The following is an 18,437-nucleotide window of genomic DNA, read 5'->3' as shown; positions in this document are numbered from 1 at the left end:
GTCTCACCGGGGCTGGAGAACTTATCAGGTCTGATTTCAAAGGCCCCAGGACATGTGTGGACTCACGCTTGCTAAGCCATTGCTTGGTGACAGATTCAAAGCCACTGGGACCCTGAAATGCAATGAAATTACTCCTCCAGGGAAACAGAAAAAATAACGAAGCAAGAGCCACAGTCAGGTTGGGGAGATGGTGGCCATCAGTGTGACCAAGAAAAGCAAACAACGGCTCCTTCTCACACCGTCATTTTGAAGGTTTAGCCCAGCCCCAGAGCCCTGCCCAGGGCGTCTGACTGCCATCTGACGTCCAGGATCGAGCAAGCTGGTCGGTCTCCATCCTCCTGGTCAGTCTCTCCCAGGTGGGCTCTGCTTGGCCATGCGTTTGAATGGCTAGGCTGCTGGAAGCTGTCTGGTGGCCCAAGCAGCTTGGTTCCCCACCTGGGCTCAGCAACCTTGCCCTGTTCCCACTCTCGAGGCTTTTCCCACCACCCCTGCCGCGCCTTCCCCAGCCTTCCCAGAAGGGACACAGGAGCTGGGGAAAGAGGGAAGCAATGTCTGTATATGCAGGTACACACACACGCGCACACACGCACACACACGCATGCACACAGCAGGGACATCTCCAGGAGGACGTACGAGAAACTGGTAGCACCAACTATATCCAGGAAGGGCAACAGGACAGCTGAAGGCGTGAGATAAATCAAGGCTTGTCCAGTAGAGGGTTAACTCCGCAGGTGTGGACTGCCCAGACCCCGCACACCCTGAAGAAAGGACTGACTCCCAACCAGCTCCTGGGAGGTTACCTGTAAAGCCCTTGGACTACCCTGCCTGAGAAGAGCATCTTTATATACCTGGGGGCTCGGGCCACAGCAGGCTGTGTGTGCTAATGGTGCGAATGGAGATGGGGCCCTTGAGCCGAGCTGCGTCAAGGTGACCTCTGGAGCGGCTGGTGACCAGTTACTAAGGTCACGTGGGCACCGCATGTCTCCATGAGGGACCCACATTAAAACCCCTGGACATCGAGGCTCAGGTATGTGTCTCTGGTGGACAATACTTGGTACATGACATCACATGTCACTGCTTTGGAAAATGCAATGCCGGCCGCAGGACTCCACCAGGGAAGGACAGTGGGAAGCTTGTGCCTGGTCTCACAACTCCTTCCTATATACCTTTTACTTTGCTAACTTGAATCTGCACGCTTCTGCTATAATAAATCATAACTACGAGTCTGACGGCTTCCTGAGTCGTGAGAGTCCTTCCAGAGAATCATGGAGCCCAAGGGAGGGTGGTCCTGAGGATCCCTAACACAACAATAATGTGAAACACCATCTCCCAGGATTAGTAAGGATCCAAGACTTTAAAAACACTGAATAAAATTTTTACACTTGTCAAGCACCATATCAATGTTGAAAGAAAATACATCATTCTTTCTCTCCCATTCTAAATGACCACAGTGCATTTTCACAAACACGAGTTTAACTGTTACTAAAACTCTTGTCCTGGTGCCATGATACAAAACAGAAAATCCCCTGTACCTCACTTCATCCCTCACATGTCCAGACACAGGTAGACAGCCCTGTGACTTGCCAGTCCTTAAATACGTAACTCTACCCAGACATGATTTGGTCAAAATCCAACTATTTTCTCTTCCACTACAAGCCACCTATGAATACCTACCATGGCACATTTCTGAAAAATCACTCCATCCTCAGCATTTTTTGGAACATCTCTTGAGATGTCTCCGAACTACAATAAAATATAGAAATGATTAGAAAATGAAAAACACTTCATACTATGCACGTTTAATAAAAGCACAAGATGTAAAAAAAAATTAAAAATAAATAAATACATGTACAAGATGACCTTTTAAAGGAAGGACAGAGATTTACTTCTGTCATCTAATAACTGCCTTAAGTAATCTTGAAGATTTTCTTAAGCAAGTACTTAAAGGATTGGAACTTAAGCCCATGAGGAAGCAAGAATGCAGGCGTGTGGTCACCCAGAGCTCTATTCTGTCCAGGGGTCTCACGTAAACAACACCCCCTGTCACAGGAACACAGCACACCAGGGCTGATCCTCGGACAAGAGGCATGCGTGTGTGTGTTTATACCACCAGCAGCGAATGGGGCCAGTTAAAGCAGAACCTGCAGCCCCCTGCTCGGATTCACACCTCCTATTCATCTTCAATACCAGATGCTTCTGTACAGAAGGAATAAGCTTTTCTGAAGAACCAAAGCCTATGGCATCTTATACCCAGTGGGCCCCAAACCGGTTTCTTTCCAAGTGTGGTCACCCAGAGCTCTATTCTGTCCAGGGGTCTCACGTAAACAACACCCCCTGTCACAGGAACACAGCACACCAGGGCTGATCCTCGGACAAGAGGCATGCGTGTGTGTGTTTATACCACCAGCAGCGAATGGGGCCAGTTAAAGCAGAACCTGCAGCCCCCTGCTCGGATTCACACCTCCTATTCATCTTCAATACCAGATGCTTCTGTACAGAAGGAATAAGCTTTTCTGAAGAACCAAAGCCTATGGCATCTTATACCCAGTGGGCCCCAAACCGGTTTCTTTCCAACTCTGCTAATTCTGTTAAAGGACCAAAGGTGTTACTTACCAGGTGGTGTGTTATAGGAGACTCTCTCTTAAACAAAGTCTTCTTGGGCCATGAGGGAGTAAAAGCAAGCATGGACTGAGTCCTTGGACCACTAGAGGGTGCAAAAGTCGGGAGGGGATGGAAGACTTCACTTTTCCTGCTGAATTTCCTTCCAAATGGTGCTCCCACTGCAAAACAGCAATGGACATGCATGACAGAATGCAGGAAGGCAGTCAGACACGGGGGGTAAACTCAGGAGGAGGACCACATATATAAGGAAGGCCCCTGGAAGATGTCTGCCGAAAATGAGTAAGTGAATGAATAAATAAATGAATGACCTATCATCTCTTTGCCAGGAAAATGAGATGTGCTCACTTTGGGGGGCATGGGCTATGGAGCCTAAAGAGAGTGCTTCTCAAAGTGTGTGTCACTCATCACGGGTGCGGGCTAAAATGCACATTCCTGGACTCCCTCCCAGATCTACTGAATCAGACCACCAGGCGAGTGAGATGCCTGGGTGATTCTTACACGCATGGCATCAGACAGCCCCAGGTTCGAATCCTGACTCTGTCATTTACCAGCTGGGTCCTTGGGCAAGTCACCTAACTTCCTTGTGCCTCAGTTTCCCTAACTCTGCTGTGGACAGAGAGTAAGTCTCCCCTCACTGGGTCCTTCTGATGACCTGTCAAGCAGATGGTGAGCACCCCTGACGGCTACTGTGAGGAAGATGGGCCCATAGCCAAACACGATGCCTGCAGAGTCACCCAACGTGAAACAGCTCCCTCCAGAATTTGCTCTACGTCAACGTATGTTGAAAATGCATGAGCACCAGGGGTAACACAGAAACGTCAGTTAGAAGGGACTGGCAGCGCTGTCAGGAGTGGGTGCTGATGGGCTGTGTGGCCCCAGACACTCAGAGCCTCAGTTTCCCTCACTTGGGAATGCAGCTAAAATATCCCTGAGACGGGGCTGCCTAAGGAGCAAACGAGATGCCGGGCTGAACATGAACACCCTGAGGCGTTTTATCAAAGCTCGAAGCCAGAAACCCAAATGTCTGAAACGACTTGGATTGTTGGGTTGGGTTTTTTCAACATTTACCTTCTACCCAGATGCAAACTGGAAATTGAGTAAGAATGACCATTTTTCAGTTGTTCTTACAGTGTTATTGATAGCGAGATCTTCAGATGTGCTTGTGAAAACTTTTATAATTTCAGAATCCATGTAGGAAGAAATAAAAACTTGAAAAAAAGAAAAAAGGCGTAGAACTGGATTCTGGATAAAATTAGAATCTTGTTCCTGGATCATGTCTGTGGTTGAGTTGGGTCAAGGTCATGATGTTGGAACGGGGATAAAGGTGAGCGCCGGGGACTCGCCGCAAGTGGGCATGTTCCCAGGCCAGCTGCTGACCCAGTCAGGAGTGTCTGAGTAAATCCCACAGGTGCCAGGGAGAAGGGACGCCCATCTCTGACCCTTGCTGGCCCCTCAGGCTAAGGGACACGTGCTTTCTCGGCAGATTTGCTGGACATAAACCCGTAAGGCCACACTGGGCTTTATCTCTGGTGCACCTGTTTATGCCCCCTGGCCCTCAGAAGGCCCAGCCACAGGCTCTCATGAGGCAGGGCGGGTGCTGACAGACAGTATAGAAGAAATTCATGCTATGAAGTGACTATCGCCACCCAGCAGGTCATCGGTCAGTGGTCTCCCCATTCTTGCCACCAGCACGTGGGCCTGTTTGTACCATCCGTACAGTGCTTTGCCTACACCCTCATTCTCCTGCTCTGGCTGCCACATGCCTGGAAGCCTCTCCTTCCATCCTCTGGCCCTGCTAAACTGTCAGTTCTCAGGACTCTGCTGAGGAGCCCCTCCTCCACGGAGCCCTCCCTGAAGCCCCTCCTAGCGGCCTTACTGCTCTGTCCCCTGTTCTTAATGCAATCACAGAGTAGTACATGGGGTTCCCTTTCACCAACAAGTTTGCCTAATCGATGAATAAAAGGTCTCTACGAATGCAGTGAAATCACCTCAGCCTATTTTACTCAAGAGAAAACACTGGATTTTGTAAAATGTAAAGTCTGCAGAGAGTAACAAAGGACATAGGAAATACTTTTTAACTCCCCAAGTAAGTGAGATCTGTTTATCCCTGGTATAAAACAGGATTCTCGAAGAAGGTGTATTTACAATCTGTGCCAAGGGGACTCTGGATGGAAAGATGGTTTTGTCACCAAAGCTCCTCTCTACTCATTAAGAGTCCTGCTCAGTCTATGCAGATGAGGGGGGCCAACCTGGACCCCAGCCCATCCTGGTCCCCAGGAAGCAGAATGAAGCACAGAACCCAGAATACTCTACCCCCAGCCCCAGGGACAGGCTCAGGGACAGGCACCGGCCTCAGGCTGAGCTCACTGGTCTTCCCAGGAACTCTTGCCAAGCTACGGGGAAGTCTTCCGCTGCCTAAGTATCAGCTGTATGGTTCCCAAAAGGTTCCCAGGAATGAGGGAACCAGGGGAAAGCAGGGCTGAGATGGAAAGAGAAAGGCACAGCCCTGGGATGCCGAGCCCCTGGGCCAGCGGTGGCCGGGCCTGCCTGGCTCAGTTATAAGACCATTGGGTTCTGTTTTTCTTAGGTGAGTTCCAGCTCAGTTTCTGTCATCTGGTGTGGTGGGCTGAAATTTACCTGTCCAGAGAACCGGTAAATATGCCACCTTGTATATAACAGGGACTTCCCAAATGTGATTAAATGAAGGACGCTGATTTGAGGAAATCGCCTGGATTATCTGAGTGGAGCAGAAATGTAATCCCAAGCGTCCTTCTAAGAAGGAGGCAAGGGAGCGCTGACAGGCAGAAGAGAGGAAGGCCACGTGCCCCCAGAGGCAAGATGCTGGCGTGCTGGCTCTGAGCTCGAGCAAGGGGCCAGGACCCAAGGCAGGCAAGGAGCACAGCTGGGGATTCTGGAGGAGGGAAGCAAACATTCTCCCCGGAACCCTGGAGGGAGTGCGGCCGTGCCCACACCTCGACCTCAGTCCAGCTACGCTGATTCCCAGCCTGCCCTCCAGAATGCTAAGAGAATAAATCCGCATTGCTCTAAGCCACGAAGTCTGCGGTGATTTGTGAAAGCAGCCTCAGGAAACCCACACACCTGCTCCTATGCACATTCTATATCTTATTCATCAGACTCCTTCAGGGGCGAATGTGGACGGGCCGCCTTACCCTGACTCCTGCTCCGAGCACAAAAGCTCCAGCCAGCTCCTGGAGGGGGCCGCATACTGCCCCCTGCTCTGCAGGTCAGCGGGTAACGTACCGCATTCGCCCATGGTAGGCACATGAGCAGAGCATGAGGGAGATGGAGGCAGGGGGCTCAGACTTTAGGGTCCGATTCTCTGAACGAAAAACGAACCAAAAGAAAAACTTACCTTCAGTCTTAAAGTGAGAGCTTTCCACACTGGGCCAAATCAAACGGGGCAAGTCCTAAAAAATGCAAAAGGCAAAAGTCACTAATGAAGAACATGCTTGTGAGAAGTGACTGCAGGTCATTTTCATAAGTGGCTCACACAGAGAGGAGTTGCACTCTTCTCCAGAAATGGGAAACAAAATTTTTCCAAGTGAGCCATCCCCATCAGGAGTCCAGGATTATCTCCTCTTTCCCACAGAGGCCAGCAACTCAGTCATGACTACATTTTGGGAAGCTGTCCCGGAAGGCAGCACTGTGGGATCAAAATTTCATGTACTCAGACCTGAGTTCGAATCCCAGCTCTGCTTCTCACTAACCCTGCGACACTGGCTGAGCCTCTAGCCTCTGAGTTCCCAAGATCTTGCAAGTCCCAACGGAGTGGCTCATAAAATGCCAGATACGGAGTCCAGAGAACTGGGTTCTAGCTGGAACCATTTCCTTGCTGTGTGTCCTTGGCCAAGTCTCTCAGCCTCTCTGAGCCTCAGACCCTCATCAAAAAAGCAAAGACCTCAAAGCCTCCTCCCAGCTTGCTTCACCTTGCTCAGTGATGAAATGGGGCCCGGACAACTCTCCCAGTCCACCTTTGTAAGTTAGCGGGCCCCAGAAAGCCCAGACCTTTCTACTAGAAAACAATAATAATAATAATAATAATAATAACAACAAGGGGCGCCTGGGTGGCTGAGTCGTTGACCGTCTGCCTTCGGCTCAGGTCATGATCCCAGGGTCCTGGGATTGAGCCTCGCATCGGGCTCCCTGCTCCGCGGGGAGTCTACTTCTCCCTCTCCCACTCCCCCTGCTTGTGTTCCCTCTCTCGCTGTGTCTTTCTCTGTCAAATAAAATAAATAAATAAATAAATCTTTAAAAAAAATAATGATGATGATAAAGCTGTCCTGGCTGGAGCCCTTAAAATGGGCTGGGTCCCATGCTGTGCACTCTAGCACACAAACAGTCTTCATAATAAGCCAGGGAAATGTCATTCTCCCTTTACAGCAAAATCCCCACACCCGGATAACGAGATCTCTCCCCACAGGTCCCACAGGGGAGAAGAGACTAGCTTTGAACGCACAGAGCCCAGCTCTGGATGTGCTGGTTTGTACATAATGGAGGCAGAAAGGGTGTGCACAGGCAGTGAAGACCATGACTGCTGAGTGGGACACTCGGGCCCAGCTCGGGGCCCAGCCCAAGGGCTAGTTCCTATGGCTGCCGGTGGGACAGCGCTCACCTGGGCAAGACACTGTGGGGTCGAGAGGGACCGCATGGCCGCTGTCTTTGCCCACCTGGAAGGCTTTCTCCGTATCCCTGCTTGTGGTCACAGAGGCCTGACCCCTTGGCCACTGAGGGCCATGTGGTCGAGACCCAGTGCGTGGAGACCCCCAGACCCCCGGACATCCCAGGCTGAAGCGGCTCTCCTGGGATGACATAAGCCAGGTTCCCAGGCTGCACGGAGGAGGCCCAGGTGAGGATACAGAGAAGGTAGAGAATAAGCCAGACCCAGCCAGCCTGGCACAAGACCTACCCCAGACTCTTCCTGCCTTCCCCCACGGTGACCTCACAGTACTCCAATGCACCAGTGAAACCCCCTCTTCCCTTGACCCCCACAGACACACTTGCCCAAGGGTCCCCTCTCTCTCCCCGCCCCCACGTGGCCCCCGTGCAGCGTGCCTCCCTCCTCCCAGGACCTGTGGGTGCAAGCAGCCTCTTCCTCCTTCCCGTGCCTCTCCACAGCGCTCCTCCTATTTCATGTCCACACCTGACTCGTCATCGGAAAAACCCATTTTAGGAAGCACAACACATAGGGGCACACCCAAAGGGGCTGACAGTAAGATCACAACGAGGTATCTGTACACGCACGTCCAGAGCACCATCATTCACAATAGCCAAAATGTGGAAGCAGCTCCGGTGCCCATGGCCAGATCCGTGGAGAAGCCAAACAGGGTCCCTCCAGAGGAAGGGATGTCATCCAGCCTTAAAGGAAGGACGTTCTGACACCTGCTACCACATGAACAAACTTGGACGACATCGTGCTCAGCGAAAGAAGTGGGCCATGAAAAGACAAACGTTGTAGGATTCCACTTCTGGGAGGTTCCTGGAGTCATCAGATCCACACAGACAGAAAGAAGGGTGGTGGGCACCGGGGGCTGGGGGAGGGAGGCCAGGGGAGTGAGTGTTTCATGGAGAGAGTTCCAGCTTTGCCAAGATGCAGAGTTCTGGAGGTGGATGGTGGTGATGGCTTAATGCCCCTGAACTCTACACTCAACGTTAAAATGGTAAATTGGTTATGGTAAAATGGTAAAATGGTAAAATGGTTAAAATGGTAAATTTTAGGTTATGTGTATTTCATCGCAATTACAAATACGAATAAATGGAATAAATAAACAAAGCAGATCTATGTTGACCTAGTGAAAATGTTAAGATTCAAGTGAAATCACTAGGTTGCAAAACTACAATATCATCCCATTTAATAAAAACAGATTTTTACACTTCAAATGTAAGATTATGTATCTCATAATTGTGTTTACATATTCAATTATATATTTATTTATATATAGTAATTTTTATTTGTACACGTATTTACCTATTTACCTACACGTATTTATTTCTTTGTTTGATGTATATAAAGTATACGTATTTAATAACATAGTTGATATTAATCACATACTTAACGAACAATTATACGTTTAACAGTACACGACATTATATACCATGACCACATATTACGTTGAAAAGTCTAGAAAGAGGTTCTAAAGTGTCAGCCTCGGTGGCCTCGGGGAGAAGAGTGGTGCCCCTGCGGGCAGGGGAGGGAAGACCCGTTCCTCCAAGCCATCTGTGCCCTCTCATCTCCTACAACCAGAAGCACATGTCCGTGCGCCACAACAAAGTGATGCACGCCACAGGGCCTCTCGTTAGGCCTGTTCCTTTGGGGTCTCCTGGGGCCCTCACACCTGACGTGAGGTGACCCGGAGTCTCCCTGGACAGCACAGTGTGGCCAGCACAGACCCTAGTCCAGAAGGTGCCTTCCACAAGGCAGAAAGAGGCACCTCTCCCTCAAGAGCCCTTCCGTGTGTCAGGTGCTGTCAGGATACACTGGTGTGGACGGAGGCAGCCTTTGCTGCCATCTGGCAAGAGAAAAGTCTCGTGATAACAGCACAGATCTGGGCTGTGACCTCCTCCTTGCAAGCGCAGTACGGAAACGGGGCAAGGGGCATTTCCCAGCAGAGAAGCCCGGCCACCGAGACCCCAGCCAGAAGGCCACGGTTGATGCCAACGGCGATAAACCATATCCACAGGATGCGCCCAGGCAAACCCCAGCAGACAGCCCCTATACAACACATCTATACAACCCGGCCCCCTGGAACTTTCCACTCATTCTCTCAACCAGCATTGCTGCATGGCAGGCTCCGCACCGGGCACTGCAAGGTGAGCAAAGCAGACCTGGCCCCTGACTTGGCCAAGGGATGATGGTCTCCTTACGGACAGACATTTCCATCCGAAAGGAAGGGGCAGGTTCCAAGGGAACAAACAACCCACGAAGGCCTTCGGGAGCCCCAGGTGCCAGAGGCCCCTTGGTGTGCTCCCAGAGGTCTCACTGGTTTCTGGGTGTCACCAGCCTGGGGAGTGCCTCTCTGGGAGCTCCTTGGCCACACGGAGCAGCCTGCTCTCACAGAGACCATACTCAGGCGGCAGCTGACAGCCCCTTTCAATGCCCGCCTTCCCCTCCCTGGTTATCCCTCTCCAAAACGGCAGCCCCTGACAAGGTCACCATGACCTCTACCAGGCCCTGTTCAATGGTCCATTCTCCACCCTCACTGCGCACAACTTAGGACAGCATCCCAGACGTGAGCGCATTAGCATCCCACTGCTGTTGACAATCACCAGGAACCCAATAGCTTAAAGCAATGCACATTTATTACTTTACAGTTCCAAAGGCCAGAAGTCTGACATGAGTCTCAAAGGGCTAAAATCAAAGTGGGGGCAGGATTTGCAATGACGCGGATGGAACTGGAGGGTGTTATGCTGAGCGAAATAAGTCAATCAGAGAAAGACATGTATCATATGACCTCACTGATATGAGGAATTCTTCACCTCCGGAAACAAACTGAGGGTTGCTGGAGTGCTGGGGGGTGGGAGGGATGGGGTGGCTGGGTGATAGATATGGGGGGGGTATGTGCTATGGTGAGTGCTGTGAATTGTGCAAGACTGTTAGATCACAGATCTGTACCTCTGAAACAAGTAATACATTATATGTTAAAAAAAAAAAGAAGATAGCAGGAGGGGAAGAATGAAGGGGGGGGAAACAGAGGGGGAGATGAACCATGAGAGATTATGGACTCTGAAAAACAAATGGAGGGTTCTAGAGGGGAGGGGGTGGGAGGATAGGTTAGCCTGGTGATGGGTATTAAAGAGGGCATGTTCTGCGTGGAGCACTGGGTGTTATACGCAAATAATGAATCATGGAACACTACATCAAACCCTAATGATGGGGCGCCTGGGTGGCTCAGTCGTTAAAGCGTCTGCCTTCGGCTCAGGTCATGAACCCAGGGTCCTGGGATTGAGCCCTGCATCGGGCTCCCTGCTCAGCGGGAAGCCTGCCTCCCCTATCACACTCCCCTTGCTTGTGTTCCCTCTCTCGCTGTCTCTCTCGCTGTCAAATAAATAAATTAATTAAAAAAAAAAACTAATGATGTAATACAGCAAAGGCAGTCCTAAGAGGAAAGTATATAGCAATACAAGCCTTTCTCAAGAAACAAGAAAGGTCTCAAATATACAACCTAACCCTACACCTAAAGGAGCTAGAGAAAAAAGAGCAAATAAAGCCTAAACCCAGCAGGAGAAGAGAGATAATAAAGATCAGAGCAGAAATCAATGAAATAGAAACCAAAAGAACAGTAGAACAGATCAACGAAACTAGGAGCTGGTTCGTTGAAAGAATGAACAAGATTGATAAACCCCTGGCCAGACTTATCAAAAAGAAAAGAGAAATGACCCAAATCAACAAAATCATGAATGAAAGAGATCACAACCGACACCAGAGAAATACAAACAATTATAAGAACATATTATGAGCAACTCTATGCCAGCAAATTAGATAACCTGGAAGAAATGGGGGCATTCCTAGAGATGTATCAACTACCAAAATTGAACCAGGAAGAAAGAGAAAACCTGAACAGACCTATAACCACTAAGGAAATTGAAGCAGTCATCAAAAATCTCCCAACAAACAAAAGCCCAGGGCCAGATGGCTTCCCAGGGGAATTCTACCAAACATTTCAAGAAGAATTAATACCTATTCTCCTGAAACTGTTCCAAAAAATAGAAATGGAAGGAAAACTTCCAAACTCGTTTTATGAGGCCACCATTACCTTGATCCCAAAACCAGACAAAGACCCCATCAAAAAGGAGAATTACAGACCAATATCCTTGATGAACATGGATGCAACAATTCTCACCAAAATACTAGCCAATAGGATCCAACAGTCCATTAAAAGGATTATTCACCACGACCAAGTGGGATTTATCCCTGGGCTGCAAGGTTGGTTCAACATCTGCAAATCAATCAACGAGATACAATACATTAACAAAAGAAAGAACAAGAATCATATGATCCTCTCAATAGATGCAGAAAAAGCATTTGACAAAGTACAGCATCCTTTCTTGATCAAAACTCTTCAGAGTATAGGGATAGAGGGTACCTACCTCAATATCATAAAAGCCATCTATGAAAACCTACGGCGAATATCATTCACAATGGGGAAAAGCTGAGAGCTTTTCCCCTAAGGTCAGGAACGCGGCAGGGATGTCCACTATCACCACTGCTATTCAACATAGTATTAGAAGTCCTAGCCACAGCAATCAGACAACAAAAAGAAATCAAAGGCATCCAAATCGGCAAAGAGGAAGTCAAACTCTCACTCTTTGCCGATGATATGATACTGTATGTGGAAAACCCAAAAGACTCCACCCCAAAACTGCTAGAACTCATACAGGAATTCAGTAAAGTAGCAGGATATAAAATCAATGCACAGAAATCAGTGGCATTCCTATACACCAACAACAAGACAGAAGAGAGAGAAGTTAAGGAGTTGATCCCATTTACAATTGCACCCAAAACCATAAGATACCTAGGAATGAATCTAACCAAAGAGGCAAAGGATCTGTACTCAGAAAACTATAAAATACTCATGAAAGAAACTGAGGAAGACACAAAGAAATGGAAAAACGTTCCATGCTCATGGATTGGAAGAACAAACATTGTGAGATGTCAATGCTACCTAGAGCAATCTACACATTCAAGGCAATCCCCACCAAAATACCATCCACTTTTTTCAAAGAAATGGAACAAATAATCCTAAAATCTGTATGGAACCAGAAAAGACCCCGAATAGCCAGAGGAATGTTGAAAAAGAAAAGCAAAGCTGGCGGCATCACAATTCCGGACTTCTGGCTCTATTACAAAGCTGTCATCATCAAGACAGTATGGTACTGGCACAAAAACAGACACATAGATCAATGGAACAGAATCGAGAGCCCAGAAATGGACCCTCAACTCTATGGTCAACTCATCTTTGACAAAGCAGGAAAGAATGTCCAATGGAAAAAAAGACAGTCTCTTCAACAAATGGTGTTGGGAAAATTGGACAGCCCCATGCAGAAGAATGAAACTGGACCATTTCCTTACACCACACACAAAAATAGACTCCAAATGGTTGGGAGACCTAAATGTGAGACAGGAGTCCATCAAAATCCTAAAGGAGAACACAGGCAGCAACCTCTTCGACCTCAGCTGCAGCAACTTCTTCCTAGAAACATCGCCAAAGGCAAGGGAAGCAAGGGCAAAAATGAACTATTGGGATTTCATCAAGATAAAAAGCTTTTGCACAGCAAAAGAAACAGTCCACAAAACCAAAAGACAACCGACAGAATGGGAGAAAATATTTGCAAATGACATATCAGATAAAGGGCTAGTATCCAAAATCTATAAAGAACTTATCAAACTCAACACCCAAAGAACAAATAATCCAATCAAGAAATGGGCAGAAGACATGAACAGACATTTTTCCAAAGAAGACATCCAAATGGCCAACAGGCACATGAAAAAGTGCTCAACATCGCTCGGCATCAGGGAAATCCAAATCAAAACCTCAAGGAGATACCACCTCACACCAGTCAGAATGGCTAAAATTAACAAGTCAGGAAACGACAGATGTTGGCGGGGATGCGGAGAAAGCGGAACCCTCCTACACTGTTGGTGGGAATGCAAGCTGGTGCAGTCACTCTGGAAAACAGTATGGAGGTTCCTCAAAAAGTTGAAAATAGAGCTACCATACGATCCAGCAATTGCACTACTGGGTATTTACCACAAAGACACAAATGTAGGGATCCGAAGGGGTATGTGCACCCCAATGTTTACAGCAGCAATGTCCACAATAGCCAAACTGTGGAAAGAGCCAAGATGTCCATTGACAGATGAATGGATAAAGAAGAAGTGGTATATATACACAATGGAATATTATGCATCCATCAAAAGAATGAGATCTTGCCATTTGCAAGGACGTGGATGGAACTGGAGGGTGTTATGCTGAGTGAAATAAGTCAATCAGAGAAAGACATGTATCATATGACCTCACTGATATGAGGAATTCTTAATCTCAGGAAACAAACAGGGTTGCTGGAGTGGTGGGGGGTGGGAGGGATGGGGTGGCTGGGTGATAGACATTAGGGAGGGTATGTGCTATGGTGAGCGCTGTGAATTGCACAAGACTGTTGAATCACAGATCTGTACCTCTGAAACAAATAATGCAATATATGTTAAGAAAAAAAAAAGAAGATAGCAGGAGGGGAAGAATGAAGGGGGGTAAATCAGAGGGGGAGACGAACCATGAGAGACGATGGACTCTGGAAAACAAACTGAGGGTTCTAGAGGGGAGGGGGGTGGGGGGATGGGTTAGCCTGGTGATGGGTATTAAAGAGGGCACGTTCTGCATAGAGCTCTGGATGTTATGTACAAACAATGAATCATGGAACACTACATCACAAACTAATGATGTAATGTATGGTGATTAACATAACAATAAAAAATTTAAAGAAAAAAACTAATGATGTAATGTTCTGTGATTAACATAATAATAAAAAATAAAATAAAATAAAAAAAGAACAGAGTTCAGAAAAAAAAAACAAAGTGGGGGCAGGGCTGCATTTTTTTTTTCTGGAAGCTCTAGGGGAGAACACATTTCTTGGCTTTCTCCAGCTTCCAGAGGCCACCCATGGTGCCTTAGCTCAGGGCCCCTTCGCGCATCAAGGTCAGCAACAGGCTGTCCTCACACTTCCACTCCGACTCTCCCTTCCGCCCCCTCTTCCATGTTCTGGGACCCTGTGATTATATCCGGACCACCCAGATAGTCCACGATGACTTCTTTCTTTTAAGGTCAGCTGATTAGCAACCTGAATTCCACCTGCAATGTTAATTCCCCTTTGCCAGGTAACCTAACACATTCATTCCTTCCAGGGATCAGGACGTGGATGTCTTTGGGGGGCATTAGTCTGCCTCCACTGACCCCTCTCTCCCTGAAATGCTCTCCTCCCCTGACCTCTGGGTGACAGTCTTGGTTCCCTTCCTGTCACACCAGGCACCCCTTCTCATCGCCTTTGTTGGATCTGTCCAAGGGCTCTGGGCTTGGTCCAGGCCTCTGCCCTCAGACCTCCTTCTTCCCAATCCATACTTCCTCCCAAGGTGAGCTCAGCCATTTCTTTTTTTTTTTTAACTTTATTTTATTATGTTGTGTTAATCACCATACATCACAACATTTGTTTTTGATGTAGTGTTCCATGATTCATTGTTTGCGTATAACACCCAGTGCTCCATTCAATACGTGCCCTCCTTAATACCCATCACCCGGCTAACCCATCCCCCCAGCCCCCTCCCCTCTAGAACCTTCAGTTTGTTTCTCAGAGTTCAGCCATTTCTACACTGACTGCTAGCCGGTGTAGTCCAGCTCCCGTAGCTCCAGCTCTGATCCCTTGCCCAAGTCTAGACTTGTCCATCCAACGCTCTACTGTACATGCCCACCGGGTCAAACTCAGCAAGACCAGAATAGAATTCCCGATGGCCCCACGAGGCTTCAGCATATTAGCCAATGGTATCTCTATTCTTCCACTCGCTCGGCCCAAAGTCCTTGGTTTCATCCTTGACTCCTCTCTTTCTCTCTCTCAATCCACAGCCGATCCCAGCAAACCCCACTGGCTCCACCTTCAAAATACACCAGAAACCCTACAGCTAGCAGCCCACCGTTCACCACCCTGGTCCAGTACTCTCTGTCTAGGCCTGGTCTCCTACCCACCTTCCTCTCTTGCTGCCACTTCTGCCCTTGGTTCTCTATCCTCACCCCTGCTACGGGGGTGCTTTAAAAAGATGAGCCATGGTATATCACTTCAGGGCTCAAAACCCACATGGCTTCCACCTTACTCAGAACAACAGCCAGGATCCTGAGCATAAGTCACGGGGGCCTTTCCTGATCTGGCCCCTCCTCACCCTCTTGGCCTCACCTCCTTGACCCCCTCCCTGCTCCGGCGGCCCCCAGGCCTCCTTGCTGGTCCTGGACCACACCAAGCACACCCCGCCTCTGGCCTCACTATCATGGCACTCCAGAAAACTCTTCTGTTGGACATGGCCTTGCCCTCCCTCATTCCACTCAGGGCTCGGCTCACCTGTTTCCTCCTCAAAGCACCCTCCCTGACCACTCGACCAGAGAGCGATCACCACCATCTCCCCCAGTCCACTCTGTCCACTGCACTGCCCAAACCACCACCTGCTATGGCATAGATTGGCACCACTGTTTACTTCCTTCTTCTGCCCCAAGAAGGCAGATTTCTTAAGAGGACAGACTGCCTTGTTCTGATATCCCAGCACCCAGAACGGAGCCTGGCACCTAGAAAGCCATCCCTGAACGCCGGAAGTGAATGGCAGACTCAGAGCCTCTTCTGTCCTTCCAGCAAACTTCCGACAGAAGTTTCCGCCATGGCAAGAATGTTCCATAGTCTGGGCTGCCCAATACAGCAGCCTCTAACACACATGGCCATTAAGCACCTGAAATGTGTAAATTTAAATAACCACAGGTGGCTAGCAGCTCCTGCATTGACAGAGCATCTCAGGCCATGTGGGAAATGGTTGTTAACTGCCTCTCAGTTTACCCTCTGCAAGAAGGGACAGACGGTAAGTTTACACTAAGCATGTATCTTCAGGTTTTCAAAGCACTTTCTGGTAGAGCCTGGGGACAAGCGTCCACCAGAATGTTCCAACACTGATTTCTCAGAGGAAAGCAAGTGCAAAGCCGGCCAGGTATGTGGGCTCCGAACACGGGGGCCCGCACGAGAGCCTAGGACAGGCCTGGGGGGGCTGGCTATCTGGGCCGGGTTTTCTCCTCTGCCAAATGAGCCAGACACATCCCACCTCATGGGACAAGAGCAAGTGAAAGGACCCTGTGAAAACATTCTGTCATGGGACTTTTTTAAAGCTCAGTAAATTGACACAGTGTTGTTATTCAGTCTTCTCTAGTGAAACTCTAATAACAGAAAAGGAACAGAATCTCCTTTAAAGGTTTACAGATTAAAACTCTGTAGCAAGGGTAGCAAGCACCTTGGGGTCTGTAGGTAGAGAACCCAACAGGACCAGGAGAGCCAGCCCCTGGGGGAGGGCAGGGAGGACCCCCAAGGCAGTGAGGGGAGAGACCACTGAACAGGGCAGTCCTGGAAACAGAACCCTAGCTGCCGGGAGTCAATGAGACGGGGTGAGGGCTGGGGAGGGAAGTGGTCATAGGTACACCAAGGACAGATCACCAATCCTGGACACCAGCCATTGGGGGAAATGGGTGGGGGAGAGCACAAATTAGGGGGTGGCGGAGACTCACATGAAATGGTCACCAAAGGCCAGAAGCTAAGGGGTGGGCACTGAACCTGGGGGCTGGGGCGGGGGTTGCAGACATCCCAGCGGACTCGGAAGAAAAGGCAGGAGAACTGGTGGCCAGCTTTGGAGGAAGGGGCAAGGGGAATCTAGGGAGACAGCCAGGACTCTGTGCCTTCCCAAATCTGGGGCCACAGAGGGAGGGGTGGATGGGAAGTGGATAATTTCAGCAACCAAGAGAGTGCAGTCAGGAAAACGCCAGCCAGTAATCCCAACTGTTCTTCTTCTCTCTTTTTTTTTAATTTTTGTCCTTCCTTTTTTATTACGAAATGTTTCATACATACAAAAGATGGCGTATAATGTATATGTAAATTATAACAAATAATAATAAGCCAACTTCTGGATACCTATCACCCAGCTGAAGAAGTAAAATATTACCAATGTATCTTCGGACTCCCTCCCAAAAGCATTCCCCTTTTTTCTCAAAAGACATAATCAGTATTGTGAATGTGCTGATTTTTTTTAAAGCATTTAGAAAGCACGTACATGCATTTATTTGCAAAGATGTCAAACTAGGAATTAAGAGTACACTGGCACTTGGGAAACTGAGATTAGAATCTCCACCAACTGTAGGCACGATTAGCGATAGAGTGCCCTGTGAAGTGAAAAGAACTTAATTTAAATAGCATAAAAGCAAAGTGGGTTATAACCCACTACGGAAATAGGGGTATCTTAGTCATTACTGAAGTGACCAAGATTCACCAGTAGATAACTATAACTTTTAAGGGTCATAAAGAATATATAACTTAGGAACTGCTCATTTTTTCATATTATTTAGATTTCTTCTAACAACCGCTACACTCGAGGCGTGCTCAGCTCCGCAAACGCGGTGCCTAGGCCCACGCGCCTACCTCGCGCACCCACCCGCGGGGTAGACGCTGCAAAGGCTTACAGACTAGGAATCCGAGGCACAAGAAGTGAAGCGCCTGGCCTAGGTCACTGGGCTTTTAGGCTTCAGGGAGGGACTGGACCCGGGCGGCTGGCAAAGTCCAAGCCCGCGGCCAGCGCGCGGGGCTCCAGCTTTCCTGGGACTTGGAAGGCCTGAGCGCCAAACACTAAGGAACACCCGAAGCATCCTACTCAGACCCTGCCCTCCCTCCCTCCGATAATCTCCCCAACTCGAAGGGGTCTCCCCGCCGCCGGTGTAGACGGAGCTCAGCCGCAGGAGTCCTCCAAGAGGAGACTGGTGGCGGGCCCTCCTTACCTGCGCAGTCCGCTCGGGCCCCGCCCCGGGAGCCGCGGGCGGATGCGGGAGGGGCTGCCCGCCGAGGGGGCGCCCGAGGAGTACCCGGCCTGCGGGGTGCCAGCCTCGGCCCCCGGGCCCAGCGGGCAGCGCCAGGGCGGCAGCCAGGAGGCTCCAGGCCAGCACCCACGTGGCGCGCCCCGCGGCGCCCACCGAGCCCATCGCCCCTCCGGCCCCGCGATCGCAAAGTGGCGGGCGCGCCGGAGT

The 18,437-nt window shown here is 49.2% G+C and overlaps 1 protein-coding gene across 3 annotated transcripts in view; it reads right to left on the bottom strand.

The window, feature by feature from the left end:
- EVC2 (EvC ciliary complex subunit 2) overlaps window positions 1-18,437 on the bottom strand; it is a 128,764-nt gene extending 110,327 nt beyond the window's left edge. For all 3 annotated transcript variants that reach the window (XM_027599895.2, XM_027599896.2, XM_027599897.2), the window contains exons 1-4: window positions 18,192-18,437; window positions 5,996-6,050; window positions 2,614-2,780; window positions 1,675-1,743 (exon numbers count right to left, since the gene is read on the bottom strand). In XM_027599895.2, the coding sequence (XP_027455696.2) occupies window positions 1,675-1,743; window positions 2,614-2,780; window positions 5,996-6,050; window positions 18,192-18,392 (492 nt within the window). In that variant the 5' untranslated portion in view covers window positions 18,393-18,437. The remainder of the gene's footprint in view (window positions 1-1,674; window positions 1,744-2,613; window positions 2,781-5,995; window positions 6,051-18,191) is intronic.

The sequence above is a fragment of the Zalophus californianus genome, chromosome 2, assembly GCF_009762305.2.
Source record: "Zalophus californianus isolate mZalCal1 chromosome 2, mZalCal1.pri.v2, whole genome shotgun sequence".
NCBI classification, from domain to species: Eukaryota; Metazoa; Chordata; class Mammalia; order Carnivora; family Otariidae; genus Zalophus; species Zalophus californianus.
This window is presented reverse-complemented; position numbering and strand designations above follow the sequence as displayed.